This window comes from Enhydra lutris, unplaced genomic scaffold, assembly GCF_002288905.1.
Source record: "Enhydra lutris kenyoni isolate GAN:26980312 unplaced genomic scaffold, ASM228890v2 scaffoldscaffold13, whole genome shotgun sequence".
NCBI classification, from domain to species: domain Eukaryota; kingdom Metazoa; phylum Chordata; class Mammalia; order Carnivora; family Mustelidae; genus Enhydra; species Enhydra lutris.
Genome location: NW_019154097.1, coordinates 38,312,564 through 38,330,697, shown reverse-complemented (window position 1 = coordinate 38,330,697; position 18,134 = coordinate 38,312,564). Strand labels below are relative to the sequence as shown.

The 18,134-nt window shown below is 66.7% G+C and overlaps 1 protein-coding gene across 1 annotated transcript in view; it reads left to right on the top strand.

Moving 5' to 3' along the window:
* The window catches only part of LOC111146039 (retinoid X receptor alpha), a 70,741-nt gene extending 53,755 nt beyond the window's left edge, over positions 1-16,986 (top strand). The window contains exons 5-10 of the mRNA XM_022501410.1: positions 4,970-5,139; positions 7,481-7,610; positions 9,225-9,357; positions 10,458-10,549; positions 11,897-12,002; positions 13,489-16,986. Of these exons, the coding sequence (XP_022357118.1) occupies positions 4,970-5,139; positions 7,481-7,610; positions 9,225-9,357; positions 10,458-10,549; positions 11,897-12,002; positions 13,489-13,636 (779 nt within the window). The 3' untranslated portion in view covers positions 13,637-16,986. The remainder of the gene's footprint in view (positions 1-4,969; positions 5,140-7,480; positions 7,611-9,224; positions 9,358-10,457; positions 10,550-11,896; positions 12,003-13,488) is intronic.
* Positions 16,987-18,134: the final 1,148 nt, after the last annotated feature.

The window sequence follows — 18,134 nt, the reverse complement described above, 5'->3', positions numbered from 1 at the left end:
GGGCAATGCAGGGGCCTGCGTACACAAGCACCGGCCTGGGACTCGCTCAGCCGCATTCCCGGGGAGGCGGGGGCTGCGGCCCCGGTGGGAATGCCGGCCGCCGGCCAGGCTGTGCCCGGGCCTGTCTGCTGGAGCGCATGGTGGCAGGGCTGGTGGGGGGCGCTGCTGGCGCTTCTGGTCTGATGGGGGGCCTGGCCCCCCCTGGGGTGACGCCTGCCCAGGCTGGAGGACCGCCCCGCTGCCCGCCTCTCTGCTTCCTTCTTTCCCTCCAGGAAGGCCTCTCCCCGCTTCCTTCCTGCCTCCCTTTGCTTTCCGAGCTCCGTCTCCTGACCGCGTGTGTGTGTGTGCGTGTGTGTGCGTGCGCGTGTGTTTGCACGTGTGTGTGTGTGTGCTTGTGTGTGTGCGTGCACAAGCGCCCCACACATTCCTGCTGCGGACTAAGAGCCCAGCTGGGTTCCCGCACTACCCCGGCGACATCGAGTGGGTGACTGCCTCGTCTGTGCCTGTTTCCGCAGGTGACCATGGCGGCACAGCGGCTCCCTGCGGGCTCGTTGGGAGGAACGGGGCAGCGGTGGTGTGGGGTGGAGAGCGGAGATCGTGTGTGTGTGTGTGTGTGTGTGTGTGTGTGTGTGTGTGTGTGTCTGAGAGAGAGAGAGAGAGAGAGAGCATGTGCGGGGTCACTCCCACATGCCGACACCTTGTCCTGGACTGAGTGCCCGGAGAGCGGGAGGGATGTGTCCGCTGAGCTAGAGAGCCGGTCGGCGGGATAGTCCCTTCTCTGGGTCGGACGAAGGGGCTCTGTGCCGTCAGTCCTGCCTGTCCTGGGGCCGCACACGGGACAGAGGAAGGGCCCAGCCAGCTGGCAGCAGGCTGGGGTGCTGCCTTCCAGAGACACCCGCTTCTCACGTCCTGGCTTCCTGCCCAGCCCAGCAGCCTGGAGGGGTGGCGGAGGGCACCAGGACCGGGGTGGCCTGCTCTGGCCGAGGGACTGCTGCCCCCCCACCCCCACATCAGCATCTCCCCAGATGCCGGGGACCCTGGTCTCGTTGGGTGTGGACCCCCCTCCCAGCCTGTGCCTCTGTGGTCTTCCCGGGTCCCGCAGCGCTCGCGCCTGGGGGGTGATGAGGCCCTGCGTTCGCGGACGCCTCCTGCGTGCGGCTTCCCAGCGCCAGCACAGCGTAAGGCAGACATGACTCTATCTGAAAGGTGATTGAGCTGGCAAGACGTAAGTCCCCAGGCTCCCTCCTGCCCCCTCCGTGTCTATAAATAAAACCATAATATTTATAATGATGCCGTGTGGAGCTGCCGGCCCTCCACGGCTTCAAAGTGCCTCACGGAGCGTTGGCTCATTAATTCGCGCCGCCCCCACGGAGGAGGCAGGTGCTGGGGACCTCCACCCCGCGCCGCTCTGGGTGCTGCCCCCGCCTTGGGGCCACCGCGTCCGTCCCGTCTGTGCAGTGGGAGGAGACCCACCACTGGCCGCGTGTGAGGAGTGTGGGAGCAGAAGGCACGGAGGTGTGAGCGCCTCGTGGGTCCCGCCCGGGCCAGCGCCGTGCTTCCCCGCTCCAGGGCCGAGCAAGCGGGGCCACAGGGCTGTCCAGGGCGGGGCGGGACCCAGGAGGCCGGGCTGCCCGACTCCTGAGCCTGGAGCCGCCCACTGTCCCGTGAGCTCAGCTGGGCCCCTCGGCTGCTGAGGGCCTGTCGCCCCAGCTGGTAAGACGAGGTGCCTCTTGCAGCATCCTGGCTCTAACAGCTTCAGGTTCTGCCCAGAGCACAGACCTTGAGGACCACCCCATCCTCGGGGTCTCAGGGACACGGGCCTGCCTGGACGCGGGTGTGTCACCCTGGCTGCTGGCCATGTGGCTTGGGTGATTGTCCTGGACTCTCATCCCCTGTGGCTGAGGGGGGACCAACGAGGGGCCCAGCCCCCGCCCCCTGTTGGCGTCTGGAGGCCTGGCTGGAGAGGGGCCAGAGGACGGGCAGCCGGCCACAGCCATGCCGGCTCGAGCCCCCCGCGGACACCCCTGCTGTCAGAGTCTGTGGAAGAGCCGGGCTCGCAGCGGCTCTGACTTGGGGCCTCCTGCCGGGGCTCCTGGCCCAGCTACTGTGGCATGAAGGTGTTGGCTGACCCATCCTTGAGACTTGCTGTGTGGATGGCAAGTCCCTCGCTTGGGTCCATGCTCTGGGTCCCGGAGAGCGTAGCCTCTGGCTCGGGGTTGGGCCTGGACAGCCACTTGTCAGTGCACGAGGGACATGGGGCCTGCCCTCAGGGGCCCACGGGTGGTCGAGAGGTGTTCATGTGGACTGTGAGGGAGCTGTGGGCCATATCGTGGGAACCAGACAGGCCTGGGGGACCCCTGGGGCCAGCACCATTGGGGACCCCCGCACCCCTGGGCTGGAGGTGTGAGGGCAGCGAGGACTGGCCAAACCCGGGAGCTGCGGTGCAGGAAGAAGGGACAGCTGGGAGCCAAGGCTGGGCAGAGAGGGTGCCAGAGCCGTGCCACCCGTCCTCCCGCCCTCCGCCCTCCTGCTGGTGCCTCAGCGTTTGCCAAAGCCAGCGTGGAGCCAAAGGGGAGAGGGATGGGTCAGACAGCCTTAGTCTGGGCCCTTAGAGCCAGAGCCGGGGGGTGGGCCCGGGGTTTCAGGGAGGGGGTACTGTGTGTGTTCCCCAGAGATGTCAGGCCCCTAGAGAGGAGGCCCAGCCCCGCCTAAGACCCAGGGGCGTCGCACTCAGGAAGCCCCGGGAGGGGCTGTATCTTCTGCTCTCCAGAAGGCCCTGCCCCAGGATGCTGGACCCGGAAAGAGGGCACTGAGTGTGGAGTCCCACGGGAGCTTGAGGGGCGAGGGCGGGGTGCCAGGCTGTGGCTCTGCAGGGACTGGGGCTCCAACCTGGTTTTGGGGATGTCTGTCTGCCATGGGTCAGGGATAGGGAGTGGGAGGTGGCCTAAGGGAGGCTCGGTGGAGGGAGAGAGGGACCAGCGTGTGGCCGGTCCTTGGGAGGCCTCGAGGCTCCTTGGCTGAGCTGGCACCTCCAGGCTGGCCGGAAGCTGGGCGCTGGGCCAGAGGCCCTACAGCTGTCGGACTCCGCCGACCTGAGCCGGCTTCTCTGCCCTGGGCGGGTTCGGCCTCCCGTGCACGTCACTGTGTGTGATCTCCGTGCTCTGCCCTGGGGCCCCCCGCAGCGGGCTGTGTACCAGACCCTCACCAAGGTGCAGCTCGGAGTGCGATCAGGGACGGGGTGGTGAGGGTCCGGGAGGTGGTGGGAGCTGCTGCCACGTGGCCTGAGCTCCGATCGGGTGGTCTGGGTGTCTGTCGAGTTGAAGGCTCTGCAGGGCCCGTGGAGTGTGCTGGGTGCTTGGCCCAGCAGAGGGGTCCACTGGCAGTGGTCTTTGGAGGAGGGGCTGCCCGGGGCCGTCTCCTGAGAACGGCTGCTGCCAGCACCTGCCCTGTTCTGAGCCCTGGGGTTTCTGGTAAGGGGATGAGCGGCCGGAGCTGCTTGGGGTGCTGCGAGGGACCCAGGCCTGGCGTGTGGGTCCTCACTGACGAGGAGCCTTCCGGACCTGGAGTGGGCCCAGCTTCATCAGTGCCCCTGGGCTCTGCAGCACGGGGCCATTTCCAGGCTCTTCCTCTCCTCTGGGATGGGCATGTGGACAGAGGTCTCTGAGTCCCCTCACCAAGCTCCCACTTGGTGATGGGGTCTCCAGGGGCCCCAAGAAGCCGAGGGTCTTGTCTGGGGCAGGGGCAGGGAGCTGGCCCTGCGGAAGCCGTGGCCACCCCAGGGGTCTGGTGCTGGGGCCTGTCAACACGGCTGGGGCTCAGGAGAGCATGACTGTAGAGGGTGGGCTTGAGTGGCCTTGGGGGAGGCCCATTCTGGTGCTGCTTTGACGGCCTCTGGGGGCCCCCGGAGCCTAGCCAGCTCAGGCTTGACCAGCGCCACGTAGAGAGCGCTTCCGGGCCCGTGCGCTTCTCCCCGCTGCTGACTTGTTTGCCCCCGTCCAGGGCCTTGGTGCTCGTACCAGAGCAGAGGGGAGGAGATGGGGGTCTGCCTGGGGGGCCGCAGCCACCTCAGGAGCCGTGTCAGGTGCTAGTGGGACTCTGGGGGGTGGGGTCCGTGGCCCAAGGTCTGTAAGCAGACCTGTCCACGTGGGGCTCCGTGCGGCTGCTTGGAAGTCAATGCCTCTGTCTCTGCCTCTCTGCCTCCCTGCATAGGCTTCCCTCCCTGCTGGGCCACCCCCTGACCATCCTCTGACCACCCCCGTGCTCAGCCCTCCCCCCCACCCCCACCAGGCCAGCCCAGGGCATCCTGGCTCACACTCGGGATTGGCCTCCAGCTTCTGGTCTCCCTTGGGACCCTTCTTCTTTCTACAGCTGGAGACGCGTGTGCTGTGCTGTCTCTCTCCTGTGGCTCGTCAGACCCTGTGCAGGAACTTGCCTCTTGCCCGCCACTGGTACCCCCCGCAGTGGTTCTCCAGCCAGTGGCAGAGGTCTCCATTCATCAGGAGCGGCTCTGTTCCGGCTCTGGACCTTTGCACATGCTGCCTCCTCTGCCTGAACTGTTACCTGTCTTTTTTTGCCACTTCTTCCAGGAAGCCTTCCTGGTTTTGTTTGAGTCCATAGTCCATTGAAGCTCTTTTCACTGCATGCTGGGAGTGCTGCCAAGCCACCGGTCAGCTGCGTGAGAGCAGCCTTGTGTACTCTGGCCGCTGTGCGCCTGGCCCTGGACGGGTGCTGGTGTGGGCCGGTGTGTTGGGTGGATTAATGTAGGGCGGGTGTACCCTGTGTTCTGGGCATGCATGGCTGCTGGAGGCCAGACCTGGGGCAGAGATGGGGCAGGGGTTCGTCCAGCTCTGAGCCGTGCCTCCCTCTGTGGCCCCGGTGGGCGCGCTGGCTCAGGGCTGGTGCTGCTGGGTTCCTGACGGCTGAGGGAGTCGCGGGCTGACCGCCACCACCACCCCCCCCGCCCCTGCAGCCGTACAGGAGGAGAGACAGCGGGGCAAGGACAGGAACGAGAACGAGGTGGAGTCCACGAGCAGCGCCAACGAGGACATGCCGGTGGAGAAGATTCTGGAGGCGGAGCTGGCTGTCGAGCCCAAGACCGAGACGTATGTGGACGCAAACATGGGGCTGAACCCCAACTCGGTGAGCTCCACCCCTGCACACACAGCCTCCCCCAGGGCGGCAGGGCCGGCACTGCTCGGGGACCATTGGCCCCTGGTAGGTGGTGCTGGATAGGAGGCCCAAGCTGTCGTGGGCTGCACTGAACGCCAGGACACAGCACGTGCTGTCCGGCTCCTTGTGGCCTCGGGCCATTGCTCAGCTGGGTCTCGGGAGTCCTGTACCTGCCCCAGGCGTGCAGGCCGAGGGGTGGTTTCACCTGTGCCCTCTTGTGGGGTCAGGGCTGGGATCAGAGCCCTGTGACTGGCCCTGAAGTCACAGCAGCCTCCCTCCCTCTGTCCTCCACCTGGCCCAGAGCAGCCCCCACCGTGCTGGACACGCCCAGCTTGGGCCCCCCCAACTCTAGGGCCTTTGCACGTGTGGCTCCCCCTGATTCCTCCTCAGGCTTCTGTCGGGTCCGAGGTGTCCCTTTTCCCAGGGGCCCCTTTCCCGCCGGCCTGCCTTCATGGCCCTGCAAAGGTGGGTCTGGCCCCATGACGGGGCACAGAGCTTCCTTCCTGTCCCCCAGCGTGCGGCAGCCAGTAGTGGGGCGTGTGGTGTGTTAACTCCCGCCCTGCCACGTGCCTGGAGGTGGTGGTTGGTCACGGCCCAGCTCCAGCCAGGACCCCACCTGCCCGTGGGCACTCACACAGAGCCCAGGCTGGGAGGGTCCCGTGTGCTCGCCAGGCGCCTGTGGCCTGGTAATGGGCCGTCCCTGCTTCCCTGCACTTCCCTGCACACCGCGGCCCCCTCAGATCCGTGCCCTGTCAGGGAGAAGGTGCACACGGGCCGACCCCTGCAGTCCCAGTGAGGGGAGGGGAGGCCAGCTTCGAGGCGTTCATGATTGCACAGGAACTCCAGAAAGAACTGGGAGGGGGGCAGAGGGTTGCTAAGCCAGGACATTCTTAGGAACAGCCAGGCTGCCCTCTGCTCCTTGGTGTGGACCCACAGAGGGGCTGGCTGAGCGGGGAACACGCGTCATCTGGTGCCCAGCATGTGCCCGCCTTCCTGCCCGGGCCCGGGCTCTCCCCGCACGGGGCTGCCCTGAGCCTCTGAGGAGCAGAGTCTGGCCATGGTGGAACACACTAGAACCCAGCCCTGGCGTCTGGCGTGCTGGCTGCTGGGTGTGTCTCACGCGGGGACTCTGTGCGGGCTGGCCCCTGTGCCCGCGTGAATCATGGGGTGGGGGGAGCCCCCACGGGGGTGTGGGGCTGGGGCACGGGGCCCCGGGCTTCTGGATTGCACTGAATCTGCTGCTGGGGATGGAGGAGGGACTCGGGGTGAGGGCCAGTGTGGGGGGCACTCTGGGTGTTGGCACCCTGGGCTGGGGGTCCCTTGTGCCCCAGAAACCCTGGCTGACGCCTGTGTGTGCAGCTCCGTGTCCCCGTCTGCACACCCCAGCCTCTTCCAACCCTGTGGGCTCTGTGCCACTATGTTACCAGGCGTCCCACACGCACCCTCGGCGGGCCCTTCCCGCGGGCCCCGGGCGTTCGGACGGAGCCTCCCTGTACGCCAGGTGTTTCCTGTTAAGGCAGGGGAGCTCTTCAGAGGATGCCCCGGCCATCGTGTGTGGCTGTCGTCCTCCCCCTCGCTCAGGACCCAGAGGGTCCGCTGGTCAGGAGCCGGGAGGGGGCTCCCCTGAGGCCTGCCTGGGTTTCCTCATCTGTGACAATGAGGGGAGAGTCTCTTTTGGCTAGAAGTTTCCCGGAGGGCCTCTGATGCCCCCTTCTGTGTGCTGTCTCCACACCCGGTAGGAAGAAGTGGCCTAGAGGGGCCGGCACTGGCCGCCGTCCTCCGAGTCCCGCCCCAGCCTGGCACTCACGCCCGCACCTCCGTTTCCCCACCTTTGACTGGGGGCACTCGGCCCCCACGCCTAGGGCTTCCCACAGCAGTGATTTTAGTGTCTTACAGTCCTGGAGGTCCGAAGTCCACAGGCAGCGTCCCGGGACGAGAGTCGTGGTGTGGGCAGGGCTGGTTCCTTCTGGGGAGAACGTCCCTTCCCTTCCCGCTGCTGGAGGTGCCGCCTCCTTGGCCTGGGCCCTCCTCCAGGGTCAAGCTGGCAGCTTCTCTCCTGCTCACAGGTTCCCGTCTCTGACCCCTGCTTCCCTCCTTGGGGACCCCGTGATGACCCCGGACCCCCCTCAAACCCTCCCTAGATCTTGCCCACAGAGGGGGGTGCAAAGCAGCACTAGCCACGGGCTCGGGGCGCAAGGACACAGGCCCTGGGGCCGATCTTCTGCCCAGGGCTGGGGCAGCACATGCAGCGGGGGCCCGGTCTGGGCCGTGCTCTCAGCCGGGCGCTCAGTGGGTGCCTCTCCCCGCCCAGCCCAACGACCCCGTCACCAACATCTGTCAGGCCGCGGACAAGCAGCTCTTCACGCTGGTCGAGTGGGCCAAGCGGGTCCCGCACTTCTCTGAGCTGCCCTTGGACGACCAGGTCATCCTGCTGAGGGCAGGTGAGTGACTGGGCTGGCCCTGGCAGGGAAGGGTCGGGGGCAGAGGGCGGGGACCTGGGGGACACCCCTTTCTCCTGCAGTGTGGGGCTCCCGCCTGGCTCTGCCGTCCTCTGGCATTGCTCCCCCCACCCACAAGGAGGTCATTGGTTTCGGGTCTCTAAGTGGCTTTCGGAGGGGCAGGGGCTGTCTGGGGACCTCCGGAGAGGCCGCCCTAGAGGGTTTCTGCTCCGACCTCTCCATGCACTGAGGCCTCTGCTCCTCACATGGGGACTGTGGAGGGGGCAGGGGTAGGAGCACAGACTCTGGGGTTCGGGTCAGGCCTGGCTCCCGACACGCTCCAGGCATGCCGAGTGTGGGTTCCTGCTGGAGGGACAGGAGGGGCGGGTCGCCAGCTAGGCCTTTGGTGCTAGGCCTTTGGGGGTGCTAGGCCTTTGGGGGTGTGGCAGCAGGGAGCACTCCCACCCCACCGGCCTCCTGCCCTGCCGGGCCGTCTGCACGTGCTTGGTGCGTGGGAACGTCCGAGGGCAGCCCTGCCCCATGCCTGCTGGGCCCTGGGTGCGCTTGGGGCATCAGGAGAGGTGGCAGCCGGCCCAGAGGTAGGAGGACTCTGGGCAGGCCCCGGGGGAGGGGGATGGCAGGGAGAGGCAGAGTGATGCAGAGTGGTCCTGCCGTGGGGGGACATGCTCTTGGGGCCAGCTTGGCCCGCAGCAGGACTCTCGTCCCTGGCCTTGTGGGTGCCTCCAGCTGGGGCATAACACCTGACACCCAGAGCCACGAGGCGAAGGTGACAGGGGCCGGGGCTCCTGATTCCCTGTGTGATGGGGTGAGCTCTACCCTGCACCAGGCCTCAGGTTCTCCTTCTGGAAAATGGGGCTATAGTTCTGTAGGACTGTGGTTGGTAGGAGGTGGGGTAGCCTGTGTGACGCTGTGCCACGGAGCCCAGAGCCTTCGGGCCCCGGGAGTGTGGCTGTGGACAGGGCCATCTCTGTGGAGGTGGCCTGGGGCTCCTGTTCACGGGAGTCATTGAGAACCTGGCACAGAAATCATTTCTATTTCAAGTTTTGCTTCCATACTTTCTCCTAACCCTGGACACCTCCTCCGGTTTGTCTCTGCTGGGAGCTCACAGAGAGGGAGTGTCCCGTCTGCCCGAGGCTCTGAGATGCGTTGTTTTAATTTAAGAATTTATTATTTTATGGTGCCCCACGTAGTACGCAGTAACTGGAGAGTTTGCCGCTGAGACCAGTGGGCGGCTGCTCCTCCGTGGCCGTCCCAGAGAGGATCCCCACATCCTCCGTGGCACGAGCGTCCTGCCTGTGTGGGAAGGGACCTCCCGGGACGCGTGGGGTTGGGGAGCACGTGGGTTACATAGAGCCAAAGAAGATGCTCTGTGCGGGACTTCTCGGGGCCTTTACTGCCCGAGTTTGCACCACAGAAGGAAGAGGCATGTCCTCAACATTGGTGCTCAGGAGCGTTTCTGTGCCACACCCCCGGGATGTGGGGTCCCCGGAACCCCCTGTGGGACATTCTGCGACGGTGCATGCTGCCTGTGGAGGCTGAGTGGCAGCCCGTCCGGGGAAGGAACCCCCGTGTGACCACGCCCCCTCCTCCCCCCAGGCTGGAATGAGCTGCTCATCGCCTCCTTCTCCCACCGGTCCATCGCCGTGAAGGACGGGATCCTCCTGGCCACCGGGCTGCACGTCCACCGGAACAGCGCCCACAGCGCGGGGGTGGGCGCCATCTTTGACAGGTGGGGGCCCCGCCCGGGTTCGTGGCCCGTTCTGTCCCCGGAGGGTGTCGATGTGGACGTAGGAGGGCGAGGTTCTCGCCTCTGCAAGTCCCTGTGCTGGGGACACCCAGTGCGCAGCGGAACGAGCAGATCGGTCTCCTCCAGCTCCTTTCCTTGAAACCGTGTGCGGTTAGGAGGGCTGCGCCGTGGTGTCCACAGAGGCCTCTAGAAAGTACGGCTTCCTGGGATCTGGTTTAGAGCCGTGGCCCCCGCCATGCTCCGAGCTGCCCATCTGTTTCCAGCTGCTAGGGAGGGAGGCGACGGTGGCAGAGGGGCGCGCTTGGACCCCAGCAGGTGACATCAGGGACGACCAGCTCCTCCTTGCCCTCTGAGTGGACAGAACGGGACTGTGGCCTCGGGGCACCCTCTGGAGCACCCATCCCCTCTGACTCTGACCTCCAGGCTCCCAGGGATCTGTTCCCTGTGCTGCCTGCCAACCGTCGGGGACTCCCCGGCTCTGCGGGGTGACCGTCCAGGCCCTCCCTGGGCCACCGTCCTTCGTTCCCCTGTCCAGTCTCACCGACCGCTTCGCCCTCCCTGGGCACGGCTGTCGAGTTTGGGGGCCCGTGAGCCGGCAGGGGAGATCGGGGAGTTGGGGGCCCGTGAGCCGGCAGGGGAGATCGGGGAGCTGGGGGCCCGTGAGCAGGCAGGGGAGATCGGGGAGTTGGGGGCCCGTGAGCAGGCAGGGGAGATCGGGGAGCTGGGGGCCCGTGAGCTGGCAGGGGAGATCGGGGAGCTCAAGCCGCAGGGTGCTGCCGACAGACGGACACCACTGCCCACAGGGGCTGGGCCAGCGGGGGTGCTTCAGAGCCTGCCCTCTGACAAGGAGCCACGGCTTGCTTTGGCCACGAGTGTCTGGTAACAAGAAGCGAAGCGTCTCCTTGCCCAGCAGCTAGGTGGGAGGAAGGAAGGCCATGTCCTGGGGAGAACAGCTCTCCCGTGGGCCGTAGGGCCTGGCCTCAGGCCGTGGGGAGCCTGTCCTTAGGGTCTTTCGGGCAGGGGGCGTCCAGGCGGGGGGTGCAGTCTGACAGGACGGCGGTGGTGGCCCGCTTCCTCTGCAGGGTGTTGACGGAGCTCGTGTCCAAGATGCGGGACATGCAGATGGACAAGACGGAGCTGGGCTGCCTGCGCGCCATCGTCCTCTTCAACCCCGGTACGGCCTCCCCGGCACATGGCCTGCCGGCCAGCCCCGACCCCCAGCGCTCGCTGCTGCTGTGCCGTGGGGCCCGTCGCCCATCCCCTCCTTGCGAGGGGAGACTAGCCCTGCCGCCCTCTTCTCACAGCTCTCGTGAGCACGACGCCTGGCCTGGGGAGCTGTGCTCACCCTTTGTGGTTTGGTGCTGCGTCCAAAGCGTGGCCCCACTTTGCCTGGAATCCTGGGCCCTGGAAGAGGCAGCCTCTCCGTGAACTTGTGGTGGGCACGTTCTGGAGCCCGGGCGGTTGGGGGGGCTCAGGGGCGCAGTGTCCTTCGGGGCTGCTGCCGGCTTCTGGGGGAGCTGGGGAGCTGGCCAGCCAGTGGGGAAGCCGGGATGGTGCCAGGGGCTCTGGGCCCGGACCTCCCGCTTTCCATCAGCTCCAGTGCGGAGGGAACTGGCTGTGGGAGAGATGAGTGTCTTCTTGTGGGGACAGACCACGTCCGGGGGCACTTGTTCCCCAGGTTTATGCTCTGAGCCTGTGGTCCTGCCAGCATGGGAGCCGGGGCCGCACAGCTTAGCCTTGCCGTGTGCCCTCCCTGTTGCAGTTGCGCGTGGCCTGGCTGCCGGCGCGGGGAGGATGTGGCCAGAGCGGAGGCCCCCAGGCCTGGGTGCTGAGCTACAGAGAAGCCTGGCACGTTCCTGAGGTGCCCAGGGCCCCAGGCGGCCTGCGGCTTTCGCACTGGACCCTGATGTACCTGCTGGGGGTGTGGGCACTGGTGTGAGCCCCCCAGTCTGTGGCTCAGAGGTGGCCTGATGGCAGGCCTGTCTCACCACGGAGCCACTGTGGGGCTCACTGGCTTCAGACGGCAGCTGTGGGCTCCAGCGTCTGCCCCCGGGGCTGTCAGGATGGGCCACCCTTGGCTGGGGCCAGACCTGGGGACTTTGAACCCTAGTGTGATACCATGTGACATGGTGGCCACTGTAGAGAGAGATGGGTTCGTCTCTGTGGGTTTGTTGGGTCGTGGGAAACCCCGGGAGACGAGGAAGCCGAGAGGAGGACCCGGCCCGGGTGGGCTCTGACCGGGACAGGAAGGGCCGGGCTGGCTCATCTGCTCGAGCCCTGGGACGTCTATCCCTGCCTCCCTACACCCCCGATGGGGAAGCTGAGAGCTGGGACGTCCAGGCGTGGGCTGCAGTTCACGTGTCCAGCGGGTGGCAAGCCGGGACCCAAGCTGGGACTCGAGGGGCAGCCTCGGGGGCGGAGCCTGTCCAGCTGCTGCTGGCCCCAGCCGGGCAGGGCCGGGCGGGGAGCGGGCCTGGGCAGTCTGGGCTGAGGCCGCTGACTTGCGGCCCCTCCACCGCAGACTCCAAGGGGCTCTCGAACCCGGCAGAGGTGGAGGCGCTTCGAGAGAAGGTGTACGCGTCGCTGGAGACCTACTGCAAGCACAAGTACCCAGAGCAGCCAGGAAGGTGAGCCCCGGCCCGGGCCTCCCTTGGGGCCTCAGGGGCCCGTGACCCGCGCCCCAGGCAGGACCGCCCCCAGCCCTTCTGGTACCTTTGTGTGAGTTAGAAGGAGGCGCCCTGCTCAGTGGGGGGAGCCCGTGCAGGGCATGGGGGACGTGCCCGGGCGTTCCCACCGCCCCTGCAAACACAGGCCCGCGTGCAGCCTGTGCCCTGGGGCCTCCCTCGGCCCCTCATGGGCTCCCCTAGACCTGGGTCTTGGTGCGCTTGCCCGAAGCGGGGACAGATGCCAGCACACGGTAGGCGCTTGTACACGTGTGCAGAGCTGTGCGGGTGCTGGGGGCACCGGGCTCCACAGTGCCGGGCGCTCGGCAGGTGACAAGGGGGCTGTCTGTGGCTTTGGTGCCATCACGAGTCTTGTCCTGACTCTGCCCGCCCCCCCCGCACCTGCAGAGGGCCTCTCTCGGGAGGGCCATGCCCCCCCCGCCGGCCGCCAGCCCCTGCCGCCACCCGCCTGACGCACGCGCAGCTGCGGGCACGGGTGGTTGTGCCCTGCTCCTCACGGCCCTCATCTGGTTCGGTTCAAAGTGAAACTTGCTGAGGAGGACGGAGGGCGGGCTTGTTTTTCCTGGCTCCCCGCCGCAGCCCATCTCGCCGGCTCAGCAGAAAACCGCTTTCTCTGGCCCCGGTCCAGCCTCTGCTGCGTTTCTGCCTTAAAACGTGGGTTGTGTGGCTGCCAGGCCAACCACAGGGCTTTCTCCCCTGAAATACAGACGTTGTGAATAATTAATGAGGCCCCATGGCCCCTCAAGGGTCCGTCCACTGCTGGGGCGGGGTGCGGCAGCCCAGCAGCTGAGCCTGGTGCCCCCCGCCCCAGAGCCCCAGCACCTCCTGCCACCCTCCCCGTTCGGTCTCCTCCCTCGGGCTGGGCAGGGCCTGGGGATCGGGCCTGTGGCTCGGCTCCAGCAGAGCCGTTTCTGAGGAAGGGGTGGGTGCCGGCCTGGGGCACACGGGACGCCAGTGCTTTACGAGCTGCGGCTGGATTGAGCCCGACCTGCTCCCCCGGCCCAGAGCCACTCTGCCTTGACCCCCGCACTGCTGCCAGGCGCACTGCCCGTGCTCGGACCCGTTATCGTAGCTCTTCCCCGCTCGTGCCTGGAGCAAGCCCACGTATTTTAACTTCCCCGTGAAGCTCTGTCGAGCCTGCGGCAGCCCAGCCACTGTCTTGCGCCTGGTCCTTCCTCCCGAGTCTCTCCGCCACGGGCCTTCGTTCGGGATCTTTGTGTCTACCCCGCATGCTCCTGCTCCCAGGCCCGGGCCTGCCGTCTCTACTCCCTGAGAGGCCTGGCCCCCCTTTCCCCCAGGCTCTGCACAGGCCGGGCTCTGCTGCTGCGGCTTCGGGGCTCTGTCCTGTCCCCAGGAGGCCACCGGGTGCCGGGTGGAGGGTGGAGGGCGGGGAGGGTGGCCGGCGCGCGTTCACCGGGCCCTCCCACAGGTTCGCCAAGCTGCTGCTGCGCCTGCCGGCCCTGCGCTCGATCGGCCTCAAGTGCCTGGAACATCTCTTCTTCTTCAAACTCATCGGGGACACGCCCATCGACACCTTCCTCATGGAGATGCTGGAAGCCCCCCACCAAATGACTTAGGCCTGCCGGCCCGTCCTTCACGCCCGCCCGCCGGCCTGGCCGCTCCTGCCCGGCCGCCTGCTGCTCTTCTCAGCCGAGCCCCGTCCCCTGCCCCTTCCCTGCCCAGCCTCTGCAGACGTGGGGACGCGGCCTGCTAAGCCTCCGTGTTGCCACCTCGCCGTTTCCAGTGCTGCTCATGCGGGAAGCCGGGCCCCGGCTTTCCTGGGGTAGCGGGGCCAGCTCTCCGGGCCGCAGGCCCACCCCTGGGCCACGCTGGTGTTCGGAACATCCCATGCTCCCCTCCTGTGTTTGGAGTGACCCCCATCGCCTCTCGTCAGGTGCCCCCCGCCGGCGTGCCCCACCCAGGCTCAGGAGCAGGGGGACAAAGATTCCACCTGCCCCCCAGCAGGGCGAGGGGGGCTCTGGGGTGAGCCAGCCTCCCTTGCCGTGGAGGGTGAGCGGCCCCCTCAAGGCTTCAGGGCCTGGGGTCACCCACCTCCCCCCTTCACCTTTCTCTTCAAGTCACGGCTTCAGCTTCTCCCCCTGCATAGCCACACGCAAGCCGGGGCGAGCAGACCCCACGTGCAGCCCGGCCTCAGTTCTGTCCGTGGATTTAGTCTGGGCAGAGGGGCAGGCCAGCCCCTGTCTCTGCAGGGTGAGCCCGCTTCCCGGCCTTCCCCAAGTCCGGGGCCATGCTGACCTGTCGAGGGCAGAGGTTGGAGGCAGGAGGGTGCTTTATCCAGGGGTCTTCAGGCAGCTGGAGGGAGCCAGGGGCGCCCCGGGGCACGTGGAGCCAGAAGGCCTTGTGGGCAGAGAAGCTCAGTGGGAAGGGGCAGGTGGGCTTCCTCTGGAGCTGTTGGCGGAGAGGCCCCCGACGCCAGCGGCCTTTTCTGCGCGGACGAGTCCTAGACTCGGGGACTGTGGCATGCCTGGGTCCTGGGGCGTGCAGCTGGACGCCCCTCGGGGACAGCCAGCCCAGCTGTTGTCGGAGTGACCGCCTCAGGCGGGGCTCCAGCATGTGCTCTGGCCCACGGCGCCCCCGTCCAGGCTGGTGGCTGCTTCTGTAGTGTTTCCACGGCCGGGGCAGGGGCGCGGCCTCCTGGGGCGGGGTGCTCTGCGCTCCGCGGTGTGCAGGGCTCTCAGGTTGAACTGGCTTCTTTTGCACTGTAACGTCCTCCCTTTGGTCTGAGTGCTTCCCAGTCTCGCGCTTCAGACTCCACGAACCTAGCGTCTGTCGCTGCTGGGGGCCCGAGCAGGGATGGCAGGGGGATGTGGGCAGCTCTGGTGTTCTCAGCCCCTGAGGGGTTGCTCTGTAGACGGGCTTCCCTCCTGAGGCTCCCACGAGCAGCTCTGGGTTGGGGGTGCCTTCCCCAGAGTCTGGTTCCCCAGCTAGGGCAAGGCAGGGAGGGACCTCCAGGCCCCGTGGGGAAGGAGGTGGCCCTGCTTTGCCTTCCAGAGGCCTCAGCCCACCTGACGGTTAGGCTCCAGGCCGGGGCTCTGAAAGCCTGCCCAGAAGCCGCCTTCCTCTGCCACCGGCCGGCCGCTCCTGAGGAGGGGAGGGGTCCCCGGCCACACGGGCGGCAGGGGCGGGGCATGGAGGGCCTGCCCAGCTCCCAGACTCTCCCGAAAGTCTTGGAAGCCTGTGGGGGCTCGGTTGTGACAGGCAGTGATGCAGGCACTCTTGGGAACTCTCGGGGTCCTCCCAGTTGTGGGGACGGTAGACTGCCCCACACCCGACACCCCCGGTGCCTTCTGCAGTCGGACGCGCCCCGTCATCCCTGCCCTGCCCTCTCCACTGCCTAGGGTCCTTGGGAACGTGGGGGCCTCAGTGGAGGAAGCCCGGGACTGGGTCTGTTGGAGGGTCGGCTTCTGGAGAACTTCCCCGTTACGGGCCCGGGGGCCCTGGCTGCTTGTCCGTAAAGCCCTGAGGCTCCCGGGCTATGGCCTGGAAAGCCGGAAGCCCCCAGCCCCTCCGGCCTGCGGGCACGGCACTGTGGGCGCGCGGGGCCGTCCCCTCCTCCGTCTGCTGTCCTTGTCGTGCTTCCAGCGCCGCTGGGGGAGGTGGTGAAGTGGGGATAGCACGTGGCTCGGCGGAGAGGTAGGAGCTTTATTTACCGGACCGTTAGTAGTGTTATCAATCTGGTTCAATTAAGGTGATTTTTGTAATTATTTTTATTATTATTATTATTCTGGTGGGACAATCTTTAATTTTCTAAAGATAGCACTAACATCAGCTTGTTGGCCACCTCTCGCCCGTCTCCGCCTCGGCCCGGCCCAGGAGCTGCCAGAGCCCCGGGAGTGCTGGGCGGACTCACGTCCCCGCTGTGACATCGGGGGCAGGGAGCGAAGACGACTGTGCCTGCGTCTGCAAGGGGCTGCCCTTGGAAGCCGGCCTGCCCTTGGCGCCTGGAAGCACGCGGTCTCTGGGGCGATGGCCCCGCGCCCCCGGCTCTCCAAGTCTCCTGTTCCTCGAAGATTCGAGCCGGTGGCAAGCGTGGACACTGTGTGGAGCCCCTGGTCTGCGCAGGGGCCGCTGGCAGGGCCCGGCCGGATGTGTGGCCAGTGGGTGATCAGCGGATGTCATCCCCATCACGGAATTGGGCGCATGGCCTGTGCCCTGTCAGCGTGGGGGTGCGGCGTGACACGTCCTGCTGCACAGAGACAGCGCGGGGCAGTTACCAACGTTTTGTCTTCGTTTCTAATCAAGACTTTCCCCCGTTTTCCTATACGTTTGCTTCACGTAAGCAAGTGCGTGAGGACCCCTCCGTTGGTGAAATCGGGTTTGCGTGAGGGTCTCAAGGCGAGGAGTGCATCTATTTTCAGATGCTTTGGAGCAAAAGCAGCTTTACCGGCCCCCGACCCTTAGCAAGGCCTTCGCTGGGACGCGCCGCGAGCCCTCTGGAGGGTGATGAGTACAGAGTAGAGAGAAAGTGTCTAAAGCATCGGGAAAGGTAAAAAAAAAAATCTATTTTTGTACAAATGTAATTTTATCCCTCATGTATCCGTGGATGGTGGGGGGTGGGACTTGTTTTGTTTCTGCTTCTAGGGCTGGAAGAGAGACCGCTCTCCGGGAAGCGCCCGCACGGCCGAGGTTGCAGCGCGGGCTTTGTGCAACGGCACGGACGCTTCCCCTTGGGCAGGGTGGGCCCGGACGTCCAGGGTTCTCTTCCCCTTCTGAGCGGTTCCCGAAGCCTCGCTCTGTTCTCCCCCCTCGCCAGCTGGCCTTCCCGAGACTGTTTGTGAACTTTCTTCCCCGTTCTCGGAGACCGGCACTGCCGGAGCCGTGCGCGGACCCACGGCGGCGTTAGAACGTGGAAAGGAAAACACAGGAAAGCGTGAGAGGAGAAACAAAATATGAGCGTTTAAAAATAGATCACGCTCCCGTTCTCGTTTGTTCTGCTGGGGGCTTTCCTGTGTGGGGCTGGGAGCGGCCGTGCGAGGGGGCAGGAGGGCTTCCTAGGGGCGGCGCAGGTGCGGGGCGACTCAGCTGCTGCCCGACCTGCGGGGGTTGGGGTCTGGTCCAGGGCAGCGAGGCCCCCGGCTCGGATTGTTGGCGCCCCATCCTGCGACCGTGCTCCTTCCTTGGTCTCTGCTCTGCAGCCCTCGTGGCGCCCCTGTGGGCCCCTCTGCCTCGCTGGGCACTGGGCACGCGGCCACCCGCCCTGCCCCAGGCTGTCCCAGCCCAAACAGGCCAGCGTGCTCACGCGGGGCCACAGAGTGAGTGACGTCATCCAGCTGCCCCGTTCCTAACGGGGTAATGACACCCACCTGCTCTGTGCCGTGTCGTAAACGCTCTTCATCTCCATGCTGGCTAGGGGCTGGGCCGGGCCTGGCTGCCGTTGGGCGCGGGTGACCATGTCCTCCCCCGGCTCCTTCCCAGGGAGGCTCTGGGGTCCCGCCCTCTGCCACCAGACAGATGCCGGCCGCGGGCGAGGGCGCTTCCAGCCAGAGCGGCGAACCTCACCAAGGCAGGCCCGCGGCTCCCCTCCCCAGCAGGTGCACCCACAGCACGTGTCCACACACGGCCCTTGTACACGCACGTGCACGCGCAGGCCCCACTCACGCAACACAGCACTCGCACGGAGCGCGGGACAGGCCTGCTCACAGGCAACGCTTGCCCACAGTGTCCATGTACGTGTGACGCGCGCGCACACCGTCCTAACACTGTACACATCGCGTGCACACAGCCTGCGTACACAGGTGCCCGCTTTGCACACTGGCGTGCAGGGGCCTCACGGGGCCTCTGGGAGTGCGATGCAGGACAGAGGGGTCTCCCCCGGGGGAGTTGGCACCCCCCACGTGCTCCCTCTGTGAGCTGGGCCTGATGTCTCGCTCCCGGGGCCCCAGCCGTGGCTGGACCAGCCTGCTGCTGGCTGTGTGCATGGGGCCTCAGCCTGGACTCCCTGGGAGGGGCTGGGCACAGGGAGGCCCACTTCCACCTGCAGCAAGCCCCTCTACCTGCTGGGACTGGCCGGGACCCACCGCTCGGCTTTCCGTCTGCTCAGAAGCGCGTGTCACC